The following is an 18,638-nucleotide window of genomic DNA, read 5'->3' on the forward strand; positions in this document are numbered from 1 at the left end:
TCCGGGGATCCTTCCGCCTCAGCCTTCCAAGTAGCCGGAACTACAGGCGCGCGCTACCACTCCCGGCTAGTTTTTTGATTTATTGTAGAGATGAGGTCTCGTCAAGTTGCCCAGGAGGGTCTTGAACCCCCGGGCTCAGGCAATCCACACACCTCAGCCTCCCAAAGGCACGGGATTGCAGGCTGAGCCATCGAGCCCGGCTAAGCTTCCTTTCTTCTTTCCCACAGTACCTAATACAAACTTTCTTTGCTCTCTTGAAGCCTTTTACTTCTGCTTCCCTAACTCTAAGATAATCGTGATTCTTACCCCAAAGGCAAAGAAGTCATCAGGTAAAGAACATCAACTCCTAGCTCCATTTCTAAGTTTAATTATGGCCTTCACTTTCCACCTCTTGTTCAAACATAATTATGACGTGTAGAGCCATTTTAAGACCATCTTAGGATCTAATTTCTCACTTGGGAATTCCGCCTACTTGAGAAAAATCTTACCTATAAGTTGCTTTCAAATATAGTTGAAAGGTCATAACATGGAGTCAATATACCCAATGAGCAGCCATTTAGCATTGCCTAGATCTGTCATGTTTTCTAGCAGTTCACTTTCCTTTACCCTCTAATCACTAGCCAAGGACAGAACTGGTTTCTCAGAGGTAGCTGTTGATAATTGTTTGCAACTCCCTCCCCAGCTTTTGTACTAATTAGCTTTTCTATTTCAAGTATTTGCCTCCACCCATAGGACCCAGGTTAACCTAATCAGCCCTTGTGACCTTCATGACACAGACAGACTCCATCACCATGGCAGCAACCATGTGACTAACCCACCCATCTGTCTGCTGTCCATCACCTGGTGTCAGTAACTGTGCTTACCTGCCCTTTGTGATGACATGGAAAAGACCACCACCCAATCATCTTAATGACCTAACCCCCCAATAGAGGAAAGGTTTAAAAGCCATTAGACTTCAAGCAGTCATTTGCCATTGCTTTACTAAACTCTGGTGTGGCTAGTGCTCTCTGAGTTACGGCCGCCGCCATGTTTCCTAAGCTTTGCCCCCTCTCCTACCTTGGGAAGGTGAATCTCCTCTCTCTTCCCTCTCTCTAATTTACTTTCTAAATAAACTATATTTTCCAATCTAATTTCTGTGCAATTCTCTGCATCTTTCATGTGGCACCGGATCACAGACACCAGACACTCCCCACATTGGGCCTGACCTAACATTTTAGAAGTCCTACTGGGATTTTAACCTAACAATACTAAAATGTTAGTATTAAATGTAACAATGAAAGTGACATTATACTATGCTTTATAGATATGTAGTTAAAACATTTATCCATACTTTAGGGTCAATAAATTCTTTTCAGGTCTCAAATATTTTCAAAGATCCTATTGGAGTTTGTAGTTCAGGCACTATGCCTATAGTGCCTAATGGATAAAGACGAAGCTGATAGTTGGATGTGGTGGATCACGCCTATAATCCCAGCACTTTGGGAGGCTGAAGCCAGAGGATTGCCTGAGCCCAGAGATTTGAGACCAGCCTCTACAAAAATCAAAATATTAGCTGGATGTGGTAGTGTGTGCCTGGGGTTTCAGCTACTTGGAAGGCTGAGGTGGAAGGACTGCCTAAGCCCAGCACTCCCAGGCTGCAGTGGCCATGAGTGTGCCACTGCACTCTAGCCTAGGCAACAGAGTGAGACTGTGACTCAAAAGAAAAAAAAGATGGCCCTGATTTGTACCTCCACAATAGCCTTGCACTTCTGCCTTTGATCCCAGAATTCCCTCCCACCTCGTCTGAAAAGGTGTTCCATCAGTTATTATTCATCCTCTCCTTCCCTTAGATTTTCCCCCTCTTTTCCTGTTCAACGGTTCCTTTTCCTTCAGCCTAAAAACACACTCAAGTTTCTCCTATCTAAAAACTAAAAACAACAAACTCTGCCTCCTTCCTCTTGCCATCATCCCCCTCCTCCTTCCCTAATGAGCCAAACTTCTTGAAACATGCCTAGCCTAGACTCAGCTTCTTCACCCTTCTCATTTTTTCTTCAATTCAGGAAAATCAGGCATCTTGCCACACTACTCCATGGAAACCTCACCTAATGCCACTAACAACTTGCTTTGTAGTTCTTAATCTTCTTTGACCTCTCTGAGGCTTTTGGTATCATGAAACACTCCCTCCATCTTGCAACTCTCCACCCCTACTTTCCCAGTTTCTGTGGTACTGCCTTTTCCTTGTTCTCCTCCTAAATCTCTTACTAATCACTTTCAGTCTAGGAAGATAAACATCTTTAATTGTTGTAAAACTCGCTCTCTGGAGACAAGATTTAGGTTCCTACAATGGGTTCTGAGTCCCAGTAGGAAAAAAATTATTTGGCAGCAAAGTTAGCTCCAACACCCAGCAACAAACACAATTTTAGGACTAAAAACCCTAAAGGTGCATGTGCTCACCAAAGTGAACGACTTTTCAAAGGGAGAAAGGGACTATTCTGATTAGTTGGAAATGTTTACAAAAGGCAGGAAATGACACAGAGAAATGACAGGCAACACAGAGTTAAGAAAGAAAATAATAATACTGGCTGGGCTTAGTGACTCAGCCTGTAATCCCACCACTTTGGGAGGTCGAGGTGAGTGGATTGCCTGAGCCCGTGGGTTCGAGACCCACCCAGGCAACTTGGTAAGACCTCATCTCTACAATAAATCAAAAATTAGCCGGGTGTGTTAGTGCGTGCCTGTAGTTCCAGCTACTTGGAAGGCTGAGGTGGAAGGATAACCGGAGCACAGCAGGTCAAGGCTGCGGTGGCCATGAGCATGCCACTGCACTCTAGTCTAGGTGACAGAGTGAGACTCCAACTCAAAATAATAATAATAATAATAATAACACTAAAAAAGGAGCAACTAAGGTCAGAGGCAGAAGAGATAAATCTAGGACAATGGATAAAATACCTTTATACTTCAAGACAGGAGAGAAAAAGTCAAATACTCACTGGTACATCTGTGCTTCATCTGTGAACAAAGGCAAGCAGCTACCCACAACACACCTCAACTGGAGTAGGAGAGACATCTCTACTATAGTATACATGTACTAGATATGGCAGATCCTTGTTTGCATACTACATTCTTCTTGCACATGATTGTCCAATTGGACTTCAAATTCCCAGGTTCCTTTGTGGTCAGCAAGGACCTTATATAAAGTTCTCACCCATGAAATGTGAATACAAGTGATGTTTGCAACTCCTGCTTCACTTGCTTAAAAGATCCTTGCTCTGCACTCAATTCTTCCCCTTTTCACTGACTGGAAACGGCTACCATTGATGTATCCTTAGAAACCATGTGTTTCTAATGGGATAACCGCCCTGCTAACCTGAAATCCTATGACTTCCTAGAGCAGAATCCTCCTTCTACCACCTAAATTTAGGTTAAGTAAGAGAGAAAAATAAAGTTCTTTCTTATATGAGCCATTGCATGGGATGGGAGGTAGAGAGTCGGGGGGTGAAGAGATGGTGATGTGGATCTTTTTATAACACCAGCTCAGCCCTCAACCTAAGGCCCAGGGAAATCAGGGGCACAAAATCACCTGAAGTGTTTCAAAACCCAGTTCACCTTAACAGCTTACTGATCTAGTAGAAAGCATTAATATGGAGAGAGGGGAGTTGTGTGTTGGGGGGGAGGGTTGTAGTTCTCATCATTAATTAATAGCTATAAAGTCAAAATTTAATTAACATTTATTGAGTGGCACCTAAACCACTAAATTTGGAATCAGACAAATTAGAATTAAATATTTGCTCCACCAACTGCTATCTACATAAACACTGGAAAATTGACTGAGATTCTTTGAGTCTCCATTTCCTCCTATGCATTACAAAAAGAGTATCCACCATCATGAGTAAATGTTATCACATATCTACAGCACATTATATTAAATGATGTCTAAAATAATGACACTACATTACCAATAAAATATTAAATTATGTTTACATATTATACCAAGGAATTCAAGGAATATATCATATAGTCTGTAGAAATTTCAATCAAATTTAAGGTCTGACACTTAAATTTTTGTTGAACTGAGTAGGAAAGAGGGCCCTTAGAAACAGCAGGTAGCCGGGCACGGTGGCTCAGCCTGTCATCCTGACACTTTGGGAAGCCAAGGCAAGAGGACTGCCTGAGCCTGGAGGTTCGGGACCAGCCTGGGCAACTTGGTGAGACCTGTCTCTACAATAAATCACAAAAACCAGCCGAGCGTGGTGGCGTGTGTCTGTAGTTCCAGATACTTGAAAAGTGAGGCAGAAGGATCACCTAAGCCTGCCAGGTCGAGACTGCGGTGGCCATGAGCATCCCACTCAACTCAAAAAAAAGAAGGAAAAGAAAAGAAAGGCCAGGCGCAGTGGCTCAAGCCTGCAATCCCAGCACTTTGGGAGTCCGAGGGGAGAGGACTACCTCAGCCCGTGGGTTCGAGACCAGCCTGGGCAACATGGTGAGACCTCGTCTCTACAATAAATCAAAAAATAGCCAGGCGTGGAAGTGTGCACCTGTAGTGCACACTACTTGGAAGACTGAGGCGGAAAGATCGCCAGATCCCAGTACGTCGACGGTGGGGTGGCCATGAGTGTGCCACTGCACTCCAGCCTGGGCAACAGAGTGAGACTCCAACTCCAAAAAAAAGCGAAAGAAAAGAAACAGCAGGACCTGAAAGAAAGCAAAGTAGCTTTAAAGCAGAAAACTTCATACACTTCAGGTCCAGAAGATATACTAGTGCCTTGGAAAAGTTACATAACCTCAATCTGCTTCCTTAAAGAAACATGCAGTAAGGCTGGTGCCTACCTGTTGTGAGGATTGAATGAGATTGATGTCTACCTCCAAGCCTCCTGAGAATGAGAATGATTCTAGATGGCATAACAAGAACACCTATTTGAACACAATTTCCATTTAGGATAGTATTGATGTGGCTGTATCACCCAAAAGTTGAAATAGCATCTTTGTATTTTTTTTTTAAGTAAGAGATATGATCCCTGCCTAATGGCTTATAATTTAAATTACACAGTCATTTCTCTTTTTGCATCACCTAATAGCAAGAGAAATCTGGGAGATGATATTAATACTATGTAATTAATACTACATAATTATTACCCCAATAATACTAACTGTAATTGGAAACAAAAGATTAAATTCTGAACTTGTAAAATTACCCGACAGATCTTCTCAAGTTTTGCTGCCTAAAATCTTATTAAAACATCAACAAAAATGGAAGAAGAGATGCCAGTGGTGACTTTGTCATTTAAAAAAAATAAATTGTTTTGTTCTTCTTTCTTCTCCAAAGATAACAACCAAAGCAGTTTTTATCACTTGGCTAAGTTTGAGAACTTTCCATCTGGAAAGCCCTGAGGTCAGGTTATTCAACAATAGTTATTTGCTCTTCTTATCTTCTAGGAATGATAAGAAAAAGTTCACAGTGTGAGACAAATCTTTTCCTTGTAGGTTTGTTTCTCCTTTATGTTTATTTTTTATTTTTCTTTTAGAGATGGGGGTCTCACTCTGTTGCCTAGGCTAGAGTGCAGTGGCACAATCATATCTCACTACTGGGCTCAAGCGATCCTCCTCCTTCAGCCTCTCAAGTAGCTGGGACTATAGCAGAGTGCCACCATGCCTGGCTAACTTTTTTTTTTTTTTTTTAATTTAATTTAATTTTAATTTTTTGAGTTGGAGTCTTACTCCGTCGCCCAGGCTGGAGTGCAGTGGCACGCTCACGGCCACCCCAGCATTGACCTGCTGGGCTCCGGCAATCCTTTCACCTCAGCCTTCCATGTAGCCAGAACTATAGGCGCACACTACCACACCCAGCTAATTTTCTGATTTTTTGTAAAGATGAGGTCTCACCAAATTGCCTAGACTGTTCTTGAACCCATGGGCTCAGGCTAACCCCTCACCTCAGCCTCCCAAATTGCTGGGATTACAGGCTTGAGCCACCGTACCCAGCCTTTTAAAATTTTTTTGTAGAGATGAGGTCTTGCTATGATGCCCAGGCTAGTCTCAAACTCTTGGCCACAAACAATCTTTTCGTCTTAGCCTCCCCAAATGCTGGGATTACAGGCATTAGCCACTGCACAGGGCCTTTTTTTCTTTAGATATATGAGATCAAAGGTCAAAGCCATCCCTATGTCCAGTTATGGCAGCAAAGATTAGCAAGAGTTCAAAGACAATTTGAAAACAACCTTGAAGAGAAAAAAAGGCTAATTCTCCCTGAAGATCTAGCCTATTTTCTTTTACCCATATATAGTCACCATTGAAGACAAGGCAGACTGACTGCACATGTGAGACTTTGTAAGGTAATCCTGTAACTAAACAGCAGGTTTGGCAGCTTATAGACTATCAAGAAAGACAATCAATTTTAGGTCTCACTAAATAGTTTACTTAAAAGATACTTGACATATATTAATTAATCCTCTCAACCCTCTGTGAGGTAGCTTTTATCAACTCCATTTGTCGGGGGAATTTGATCAAAGAGAATAATAATAGTACTTTCTATTTACAAAACACCTTCCCTATAAAGAACTCCACGTGTTTATCATCTCAATCTTCTAACATTCCTGTGAGGTAGGTGGCAATACTACCCTTCCCATTTTTATAGGTGAAATGCTGTGGCTCAAGCCTAATGACCTTCTCACATGGTAGCCTGCATTTTATCCACTAACATGAACATACTGCCTGGGATTAACACTAGACCATGAACTCAAGTCTGAACTGCACATAATTCAAGAGTGTCAAGCTTCTAGTTTTCTCTACGGCCATCTTTCAACACATCACATTCCAAAAAGGACTGGAGTTATGCTTGTTGTTTAAGTTCATGTATTCACTGTTTATAAAGCGTATTGTTATCATTCCTCTAAATTGGACTATTTAAGTTTTGTCTAGGTGCCCAAAAGCTAAATTGTTTTTTGTTTACTGTCTGTGCACTAGCATTGTAAATGATGTCATCAGGAATGTATAAATCTCTTAGACAAAGCTGCAGGGCCAATAAAAGCAACTCAACTTATTTGGGGAAGAGTGCATTTCTTCTTTTTTTTTTTTTTTTTTAAGTAGCCATCACACAAAAAGATGACTCATTAAGCCCAAAAGAGGTGACTATGGCATGTAAGGGCTTCTTATGCAGCCTTCCACAAAGAGACCTGAGTGGCAGCATAAGGCGTCCTCTTCTGTGCATTTTCCTCCAGGCAGAATGTGCATTTGTGTGGCTACATACACAATTATAATCTTCCCTGAAAGGCAATTCCTTCCATATGACAGGCTGAACAGTGGCCTGAGTGCTAGCCTCATGTTGCCCATGCAGTTAACATGCTGAAATACCAGACACATTTATTCTCTCCTTTCTGAAAAACTAAGATGGGAGAGAAGAAGCAAAGCTGGAAAGAACTCCACACAGAGAGAAAGGAGGCCAACCCCAGTGCCCAAACTCGCTTTCTCAGGGGCTGAACTTCTTTGTGTGTTGCCTTCTTACATGTCAATTTGCAAGACTTTGGGGCATGAGAACCCTGGAGCCAAGTAGTTCTGGCAGTCTCTCCATTTGACAAGTAAAGCCAAAGACATGTGGCCTTTGGTACATTTTATATTCAAAGGTGTTATTTTTTCAAACATGTCTATTTTAAAGTGTATAATTTTCCCATTTAGAGCATGTTGTATGTAAGTTGGCCATAGGAGGAGTTCTGTCACATGAATTAAAAAAAAAAAAAAGGTAATGGGCCCTAATGCAGCCCTATCCCTACCAGATGCCTCTGTTTACTAGGGGGGGGCCAATGGGACTACCCCAGGTGAGAGAAGTCTGGATTTAACAAACACCTGATATGAAGTCCTGGGGTACAAGCAGATTTCTGTCTGAGATTACAGAAACTGAAGCTGTGTTTTATCACAATTACCTGTAATCTCGGGGCCAGATAATAGTATTAGCAAGACCTTGAGCTACACAATAGGACAGCTGGAAAAAAGGCCCTTACTCTCTCCAAAGAATAGTGCTTTTAAAAAGCTAATTCAATGAAGAAAAAGAAAGGGCCCTGAAAGTGCCTTCTCAAACAATATTTACTTTTACCGGGTTCCTGCTAATCAAACAAAACTTAGTCAAAAGCTTTTATGAAAAATACATTTGATGATTTCAGCAGTAATTGCTTTGCTTAAAGAAAGGTACTTAAGAAAAAACATAGCTAATGGGATCGGTAATTTGGTAAGTTCAGATGTGTTTGGGAAAATCCCTCCTCTCTTTGATAAATCATTAAAATTCTGCTCAGATAAATGTGTTTTGACTTGAAATTCCAATCATAGAATGAGCTATTTCCTAAGGCCCTTAGGGAAGTGGTGCAAGGGTGATCCCAACACAGAAAGAGGACCCAGGGATTAGTTTACAAGGGTAATTCCAGTCTTAATCAAAGCATATCACTCTGCCCAACTAAAAGCCAGGATTTCATGGAGACGCCCCAAAACTGTAGAAAATATTCTTCCTTTTTAAAATACCAGTTTTAAAAAATGCATTAAGTCTTAGTGTTGTGTAACCAAAACACAGAAACTATGGTATCACCAAGAAATTCATCTTAGGTATAATAAGAGTTAAAACTAAAAGGATCTAGGGCAGATTTTAGTCAGTCACCCTTTTTCTTATCCATGGAATGGGGGGAAAACATAGTTTTTCTCACATGGTAGGAATTCAATAACTATTTGTTGAACTGGATTCCTTTCTCCCATTTATTTTAAAATTTATTCTGCTACTTAAGGCAGACCATTCACTCAACAACTGAGCACTTCACTTGGGCCAAGCATTGTGCTAGATTTCAGAGATACTGAGAGAAAAAGCCTGTCCTCATGGCTTACATTCCAATAAGAAACACACAATACACAAGTATACCAGAAGATATACAAGACAGTTGTGATAAGTGCTATAAAGGATATAAACAGGACAATGAACCAGAGATAGCTAATGGATCATATCTCTTCTGAGCTCCTACTACTACTATTTAGAACTTTAATTTATCTATTCGGCCTCCTAGAATCATTCATTTAGCAAACAATGTAGTTGTGCAAGTAAAAGTGACCCCAACTTTTAGATATAATTTGGAGGAAAGATTTTAAGATTACTTGAACATATAAATGATAAGCAAGCTCAAAAATTTAAAGCATGATCTTAAAACCCTGGAATAACATTGAAATGACCCTATAATTTACTTTGGAGATAAGAGGGCAGGCAAGAGTCAGGAATGACATGCCGTAGAACTCACTCTTTTTTTCCCCAATGAAAATATATTTATTACATTTATCAAATATCTTACAGAATCCTTGGAAAGCAGAAGAAAGAGAGTCCAGGCTGAACTTCTAGAAACAACTTCCAAAGGCACATTGCAGAATAAGGCTACCAAGGGAACTGCTGTCCTTTTCATGACCAAGAAGCCACTGAACACACTGGGAGAGGCCAAGATAGCTGCTGGCTCTAGGCCCTACAGTTCACACTCTCTGTAATGGCACTTAATGAATTGTCATTTGATGCCATGGTCATTTATGAATATATCACATCTCCTATCAGTGGTATAAGTTTTCTGTGGGGAGAGACACTTTATATTCATATATTCATACATTAATACATTGCTTTAAATAGGGAAGGTAGGGCCGGGCTTGGTGGCTTAGCCTATAATCCCAGCACTTCGGGAGGCCAAGGTGAGTAGATTGCCTGAGCCCACGGGTTTGAGACCAGCCCAGGCAACTTGGCAAGATCTCGTCTCTACAATACAGCAAAAATTGGCTAGGTGTGGTAGCGTACATCTGTAGTTCTGGCTACTTGGAAGGCTGAGGCAGAAGGATCACTGAAGCTCAGCAGGTCGATGCTGGGGGCCGTGAATGTGCCACTGCAGTGCAGCCTGGGCAACGGAGTGAGACTCCAACTCAAAATAGATAGATACACAGATAGATAGATAGATAGATAGATTAGATAGATAGATAGATAGATAGATAGATAGATAGATAAGGCATTCAGGAAGAAAGGAAGGAAAGGAAGAAGAAGGGAAGAGGAAGAAAAGAGGTGATTTTTGTGAACATGTTCCTATTTTAAAGTGGCCTGTTTTATGTATTATAAATCTAGATGCCAAAGATTTAGGAAGTCAGTGTAACATCTATAATATATTTCATTCCTTTTCTGCAACAACCCAAACACTTTAAGGTTCTAAAAGGATTTCTGCTAACTTATTATAAACAGTAGTGTTTCCTAGTATAGGAGTGGATTTGGAAGATTCACTGATTACATTCAGACAAAAATGAGTTTGTTTATCAGAATTCATCCAAAAGTAACAACAACAACAAAAAACCACTGTGTCTGGCAGTCAGACAAGTACATATCATGTGTTATGGTAACAGACAATAAAAAAAAAAAGATTAGCAACACTTAAGAATCTTCCATATAGAAGGAGTACTGTCAGAACCTTTGCCAAGGTTTAAAGCTATTGTATTAACCTCATGGCTGGAAGGGACTATACCAGTAACTGTTGGATGTTGTCTAAGCCCAAGTACTGTGAGAAGCAGACATGAAACAGGACCAGACATGCAAGAGACATACTGGGGGAGATGCCCATGACAGAAAATGGGAAGGGAGCCGGAGTTCGGGATAGCTGAGAGACCACAATGCAGGTTTGACCCTAGTAAAGGGGAGAGACTTAAAAGTGCAGTGAGAGACTTGAGGCCAAAGGTGCCCACCAGAGGAGGCGCACAAAAAAGTGGGTGTGTCCTGCCTAGTCACTGATTGACCTCGGTGTAAACAGATGTTGCTTTCAGAGCTGGGGCAGTAGTCAAATCACCTCCCCTCCCCTCCTCACAGTAGGAGATCTGAGAGGCACACTTTCATGATCACCACAGATGTATTACATATTTTAATAAAAGTATAGTCATAATAATAGCAACTAATATTTATGCTGATAAAGGATGATATCTTTGTATACCCTCTTTTCACAATGTAGACATAATGCAGCAGCCAGGCACTGCTCTAAATGTTTACATGTGTGAGGTGCAGATGTGGAAACTAAGGCTCAGAGAGGTTAAGTAACTCCTTCAAGGTCACACAGCTACCTAAAGTACATACATTATTGCCAATAAAATTCTCCCAAATGGTTTAGAAGCTATCTTCCTCATTGCCTGCCTTTGAAAGAAGAGTACTGTGGCAAGAGGAACTGGAATTTTACCATTCCCTGATCCATCCTGATCCCTTGGATGCCCCCTCACGGCAGAAATGTTAAATGAAGCCTTAAAGTCACCTGATCTCACTCCAAATCCATTACAAGTCTATACAATAGGTGAAGCCCCATTTTCGGAGTTGCTCAAGGTTTTCATTGTAGACTTTAACCATGTGCATTTGAATCAGCATGGTGGATTAGAATTCTGGTCCTACCACTTCCTAATAGTTATTTGGCATCTTCGTGTGTAGTTTCCTCATCTGTGAAATGGAGATAACAACTGAAATTATCTTCATACATATCAATATATGTAAAGCACCTAAAGAGTACCTGGTACATAGTAAGTTCTTTTTTTTTTTTTTTTGAGTGGGAGTCTCACTCTGTCACACAGGCTGGCGTGCAGTGGCACGCTCACAGCCACCCCAGTGTCGACCTGCTGGGGTCCGGCGATCCGCCCGTCTCAGCCTTCTAAGTAGCTGGAACTACAGGTGTGTGCTACCACACCCAGCAAATTTTTGATTTACTGTAGAGATGAGTTCTCGCCAAGTTGCCCGGGCTGGTCTCAAACCCTTGGGCTCAGGCAATCCACTCACCTTGGCCTCCCAAAGTACGGGGATTACAGGTTGAGCCACTGAGACCAGCCATAGTAAATTTTTAGTAAGTCTTGTTGTTATGAGCCACTCACATCTGATGTGCCCTAAGGTCAGATTATTCATATTTCATTTAACAAGTACGTATGGGCCGGGCTTGGTGGCTCAGTCTGTAATCCCAGCACTTTGGGAGGCCGAGGTGAGTGGATTGCCTGAGCCCGCGGGTTCGAGACCTGCCTGGGCAACTTGGCAAGACCTCATCTCTACAATAAATCAAAAATTAGCCAGGCGTGGAAGCGCGCGCCTGTAGTTCCAGCTACTTGGAAGGCTGAGGCGGAAGGATCGCTGGAGCCCAGCAGGTTGAGGCTGCGGTGGCCAGAAGCGGCCATTGCACCCCAGTCTGGGTGACAGAGTAAGACTCCAACTCAAAACAACAACAAAAACAACAACAAAACAAATATGTATGAATCAAGTGTAGGAGGTAGACAATGATGGTGGGTATACAATTATGAGAAAATATAATTACTGTACCCAGGAAACATATTGGAAACTAATGAACTGTTTAAGAAATCCATCCTTAACAAGGAAGCAAGGATCACTGCCCTTTGAGTCAATTGTTGTTTTTGTTTGTATGTTTTTATCTTTTTAGTGGAGAGAAAAAAAACACAGGCTGTGGAATGACAAACCTGGGTTTGAATCCTTGCGTCTTTGCCTGTATGACCTTGTGCAAACAAATTAACCTTTCTAAGTCTCAGTTTCCTTATTTGTAAAATGAAGAGATGATATTAACAACTACTAAATGGAACTAATAATAGTACCTACTTCATATGGTTGTCATGAATATTAAATGAGATAAGTTATAGTGCTAGGTATATAGGATGAATTTTAAAAGCTTAAAAAACTATCCAATTTATTGTGATCCTCTAAATGCATAGCCCCCAAAGGAGAAAGACCATCTCTGATTTCCTAGAATTATCTATTATGCCAGTCACTACCAACCTTAGTGAGACTAAGCAGGTTCCTTGGAAACAGAAGAGGCAACTTAGAGCAGAAGTGAAAGCATGTACATCAGCAAAGGAGGTGGAGTAAATAAAAATAAATAAACCTCACACCCTCATGCTTATACTCAGGTCAGCACGTAGGTGGTGTGTTCGGCAAACCTGGGACCAGAACAAGCGGCCCTTCGGCTCTAGAGCATTCTCCACACCCAACCAGACACACAGACACACCTCAACTTCTGGCAGAAGCTTCCATTAAGTAGCTTTCAGGAGGCTGGAAATCTTACTTGAGTCTTACACAAAGGATTCTATACTTAGTCCATTTCCTTACCAGGCTCTCTTGTCTCTGGGCCTGGGCATTAACAATTTTTGTCACTACATTTTTTTTTTTTTTGAGTCAGGGTCTCACTCTGTCACCCAGGCTGGCGTGCAGTGGCACTATCACAGCCCCTGGACTCAGGAGAGCCTTCTGCCTCAGCCTTCTGAATATCTGGGACTACAGACACATACCACCACACTCAGCTAATTTCGTGATTTTTTGTAGAGACAAGGTCCCACTATTTGCCCAGGCTGGACTTGAACTCCTGGGCTCAAGAGATCCTCTTGCCTTGGCCTCCCAAAGTGCTGGGATTACAAGCATGAGCCACCACATCTGGCCTATCACTACATTCTGAGACTACAGACATGAACACCATTGAGCTATTCTTTTTTCTTTTTTCCTTGAGCTGGAGTCTTACTCTGTCATCCAGACTGGAGGGCAGTGGCACGTTCCCGGCCACTGCAGCCTCGACCTGCTGGGCTCCAGCGATCCTTCCACCTCAGCCTTCCAAGTAGCTGGAACTGCATGTGCACGCTAACATGTCCGGCTAATTTTTCTATTTCTTGTAGAGATGAGGTCTCGCCAAGTTGCCCAGGCAGGTCTCGAACCCACAGGCTCAGGCAATCCACTCACCTCAGCCTCCCAAAGGCGCGCGATTACAGGCTGAGCCACCGAGCCCGGCTTGAGCTATTCTTGAATGATAATCTTAACATTTTAAGCCATGTCAGGTCATGATTACAGGTTCCTAATCCACAAAGTCAGTGGGAAAAAGATCAGTTTACCCATCATGATGAAAGATTGTTTTCTTCACTAATAGTCAAAAAGGCAAATATAATCCCTGGAGAGCAGACAGAGAAGAATATCTGTAGATATTCATTGAATAGATATCCCTGTAATTTATAGCATAATTCTGGAAAGAGGGCTCCAGGCACACTTACCAAGGGGCTGTCAGCATCAGGTTTTTTTGTTTCACTGAATGCCTAGGGCTTTCCTGTCTCTGCAATTTTCTTTTCTCTATATGTATTTTCTTATTTAGACCCACATATGCTAGTGACTTTATAATTTGTAAAACATAAATTTTAAAACTCACAGGTATTTAAAAATTTAATCTAATCTACAGGGAGTGGTTTTAAGTGGTCATTAAAGTGAGGGTAAATGGGTCAAAGCAGCATGCCTCAAAGACAGACCAAATAGTAATAGGCAAGGGTGGCTCTCAACTGAAAACAAACGCATTTCAGGAGAGTTTTATGGTTCGATGAACTAAGAGAAGCCAGTGAGTAGTATGACCACGCTGAGGGCAGTATGAATGTCTACTTCATGGAACAGGAAATTAAGACACTTAAATATGCAACAAAGCCTGAAAGACTATTTGTAAAGGATTCAAGCATTAGGTGAGAGGTTGGACTTCACAAGCATTAAAGTTTTTTCAACCAATCTGAGACTTTGATTCTGCTTGTAGATTAACTGTCAACATCGCCACTTAATTAATCTTCCTAAAAAAGTCACTTATGGAGGGACCAGCAACTTTGAATCACCTAAGTACCTGTATACCACATATACCAAGGCTCTGAGACACATCATTTCAACAGCAAATACCTAGGGAACTGAACAATGAACTAGAATTTTCAAATATTTCATAGATTCATTGAGTACTGGGTAAATAAGATAAAATACACAATTTCTTTATCAAAAGTCTAGGTAGGCATTACTAGACAATGATATTTTTATTCATTGGATACAAAATTACCTGGGATATAAGTATCTGCTTTTAGCTGATTAATAGATGTGGTCACTTGTCTTAAACTCATTCTCTCTCTCCCCCTCCATCCCCCTCTCCCCCTCCCTCCCTCCCTCTCTCTCTCTCTATAGATATACACATACGTTTATGTATATAAACATTTGTGTATACTTACATTTCAAAAACAGAATAACCCTTAAACTTGGTGTAAAGACACCCAACTTCATAAAAGAAACATACACCAAATCTACCCTGAGATGTTTGTCACTTAGAATGAAAAACTCCAAATGTTTGATCTATTTTGTTGAAAGGTCTGTGGGGGAAATAGGCATTCTCTTACATTGCTAGTGGCAGTGTAAAATGGTGCAACCCCTATGCAGGGCAATTTGGCAATATCTATCAATATTTCAAATGCATATTGCCCTTGATCCACCAATTCCACTTTGTGGAATTTATCCTTGCAGATACACTAGCAAAGGAACAAAATTGCACGTTATTCTTTGCTGCATTTTTAGTAATAGCAAAAGGCTAAAAACAGTTTGTCTACCAGTATGGGGTTGGTTAATTAAATTATTTAGAGATTTATAGCTAAAAGTTAAATTTCAAAAAGAATGAAGAAGCCCTTTGCTTATATAGAAATTACTTTGTGATATATTAAATGAAAAAACATAGACACTGCATTCTCCCTTATATGCATAATACACTCTGGAAGGATACACTGGAAATCAGTAACAGTGGTTATTTGGAGAGAGCTAAGGATCAGATGGAAACTGGGGGTAAAGGAGTGAGAGGAGACTTTTCATTATAAACCTCTTTATATTTAAAAAAGATTTTGAGCCGGGCTCGGTGGCTCAGCCTGTAATCCCACGCCTTTGGGAGGCTGAGGTGAGTGGATCGCCTGAGCCCGTGGGTTCGAGACCCGCCTGGGCGGCGAGACCTCATCTCTACAATAAATCAAAAAATCAGCCGGGTGTGGTAGCACATGCCTGTAGTTCCGGCTACTCGGAAGGCTGAGGCTGAAGGATCGCAGGAGCCCAGCAGGTCGAGGCTGCGGTGGCTGGGAGCGGCCACTGCACTCCAGTCTGGGCGACAGGGTGAGACTCCAACTCAAAAAAAAAAAAAGATTTTGAAACCCTTTCCATATTACCAATTCTAAAATATAAACCAAGGCTGGGCATGGCCCTGTAATACTAGCACTTTGGGAAGCCAAGACAAGAGGATCACTGGAGCCTAGGAGATTAAGGCTACAGTGAGTTATGACTGCACCACTACACTCCAATTTGGATGACAGAGTAAGACCCTGTCTCTAAAAATCAAAATAAAAAATTCAAAACAAAAATGTTTTCCATTTTAAAAGATGTGTATGGTACATCCCGACAATGGAATATTATTCAGTAATAAAAAGCAAATAAATGGAGGAAACTGCCAATTGCTAAGTGAAAGAAGCCCATTGAAAAGGTTACACATGGTATGCTTCCAACCATATGATATTCTGGAAAAAGCAAAACTTTAAAGACGGTAAGATCAGTGCTTGCTAAGTGTTGCGAATGAGGGAGAAGGCTGAATAGGTGGGCACATAGGATTTTTAAGGCAACGAAACTATTCTATATGATAGTGTAATGGTGACTACATGACACTATGTATTTGTCAAAACCCATAGCACTATATAACACAAAGAATGAACCCTAATGTAAACTATGGACTTTAGTATCCATATAGGTTTATCCATTGTACCAAATGTACCACTCTAATGCAAGATGTTAATAACAGGAGAAACTATGAGTGGGGGAGAGAGAAGGTATATGAGAACTCTCTGTACTACCTGCTCAATTTTCCGAGAACTTAAAACTCTAAAATAAAATAAAGTGTATGAATTGTTTTAAATGTGTATTTGCGCCGGGCTCGGTGGCTTAGCCTGTAATCCCGCACCTTTGGGAGGCTGAGGTGAGTGAATTGCATGAGCCCGCGGGTTCGAGACCCGCCTGAGCAACTTGGCGAGACCTCATCTCTACAATAAAATTTTAAAAATTAGCCGGGCGTGGTAGCGCGCGCCTATAGTTCCAGCTACTTGGAAGGCTGAGGCGGAAGGATCGCCCGAGCCCAGCAGGTCGAGGCTGCGGTGGCCGGGAGCGGCCACTGCACTCCAGTCTGGGCGACAGAGCGAGACTCCAACTCAAACAAACAAACAAACAAACAAACAAATAAATATGTATGTATTTGCGTGCATATGTTTGTGTGCACAAATCTGTGTTTGTACCTTTTCTCATCCAGTAAATGCCTTATACACTGAAGGTGCTCAATAAAGTATAACAGTCACAATCTTAGCTCAGGGGCTAAGTCAAGATCTCAAGTTCGGGAATGGGCAAATACGGTTCTGATCCTAGTTCTACCATTTTCTAGCCGTGTGGACTTAATTATGCATGTTGCTTCTTCAGCCTCAGTTTCTCCATCCGCAAAACTGGAAGGAGCCATAGTAATTCCTCCTAGGGCTGTTGAGAAGTTCACATAAAGAATAATGTAGGTAAAATGCTTAGATGCTTAGCACAGTGCCTAATGAAAAAGAAAAGCTCACAACGTTCGCTGAGGCTCTAACGATAAGATAATTATTCACGGAATGACTGATGTGGCACTTCAGGTTCCAAGGTTACTTGCTCTACCGCCAGCCTATCAATAACACCCCAACAGTGCCCCAAATCCTCAACTCCAACCTGACCCACTCTGAACACAACCCACATTGCCTGAGTTCCAGCTCGGACACTTCCCACAGTTTTACTCCGCTGATGCTTTTTCCTCCCCTCTCCGCCATACAGACTCAGGCCCTGGAACGCCCGCCTCTCCGCCCCTCCCCACCGCACCCTACCCAACCGGATCCCACTCAGATCCCGCCCCCGGCCCCTCGCAGACCCTGGCCTAGTATTCGATTTCACATCTTGCCTTCCCCAAAGTTGAAGGAAGCTCCTACCCAGATACTCGTAGTCCGGTAGGGCTAGGCGCTCTGGACTCAGCATCCTTTGACCCGGGTGGCTTCAAAGCTCTAGCTCTCCGGTTTCCGGAACCCAGGTCGCCGTCTCTCCGTTGCCATGGCACCCACGAGGCGGGAAGGGAGGCGGGAGGCGGAGGAGGTGTTCCGCAAAAAGTCTCCGTATCGCAAAGCGGAGCTGGCAACACAAGTTCCGGGAACCGTGGATTCGCGGCGGTCGAGGTTTCACTGAATTCGCGTTTTTGAAGACATGGTTTTAGAGGAATCTGAAGTGGATAATTCTTTTGAGTCCGTCAAGTTTCCGGGCGTCAAAGAATTGCTGTCAGCCGTCCCTATCTGCAGTTTCTGAAGTTCATAATTATTCCTGCTGTATACAGCTGTTATCCTAATTCACAATAATAGCTCCTACCCATGCGTCCCCATAAGCAGTATCCCATTACCTATTTTTATCTCTTTAGTATTTACTATCTTAAATTGCTACAAAGTGCTTTCACATGTGTATACGTTGGCTACTTCTAGAGATGAAGAATGTGTCTTTTCTGCATGTGACAGGACACAAAAAAGGTGCTCTGTGAGATAATTGTCTCTGTGAGATAATTGTCTCTGTGAGATAATTGCCATTTCCCCTCGATTCCTCTTTATCTTTAGTCCTTCCTTCAATTCCTATCCCTCACTACTTGCTACCCTTACTAAGTGTCTTTCTTTTCTCCTACTCCTCACTTCTTGAGGCAGGGAGTGCAGAAACAAGGACATCTATTAGACTTTTTGTGCCAATTACTCACTTCTATAAGAGGGGTGAATAATTGGTTTTCAAGTGCACAGATATTTCTTTTTGCTCC

The 18,638-nt window shown here is 41.9% G+C and overlaps 1 protein-coding gene across 3 annotated transcripts in view; it reads right to left on the reverse strand.

Moving 5' to 3' along the window:
- Positions 1–17,972, reverse strand: part of CUNH11orf49 (chromosome unknown C11orf49 homolog) — a 227,722-nt gene extending 209,750 nt beyond the window's left edge. Inside the window, exon 1 of one of the 3 annotated variants that reach the window (XM_008058838.2) lies at positions 17,782–17,972. In XM_008058838.2, coding sequence (XP_008057029.1) covers positions 17,782–17,827 — 46 coding nt within the window. In that variant the 5' untranslated portion in view covers positions 17,828–17,972. The remainder of the gene's footprint in view (positions 1–17,781) is intronic. The other 2 variants (XM_021712760.1, XM_021712761.1) reach the window with 2 other exon arrangements.
- Positions 17,973–18,638: the final 666 nt, after the last annotated feature.

Source organism: Carlito syrichta, unplaced genomic scaffold, assembly GCF_000164805.1.
Source record: "Carlito syrichta isolate Samal-C Ts95f unplaced genomic scaffold, Tarsius_syrichta-2.0.1 Scaffold303640, whole genome shotgun sequence".
NCBI classification, from domain to species: Eukaryota; Metazoa; Chordata; class Mammalia; order Primates; family Tarsiidae; genus Carlito; species Carlito syrichta.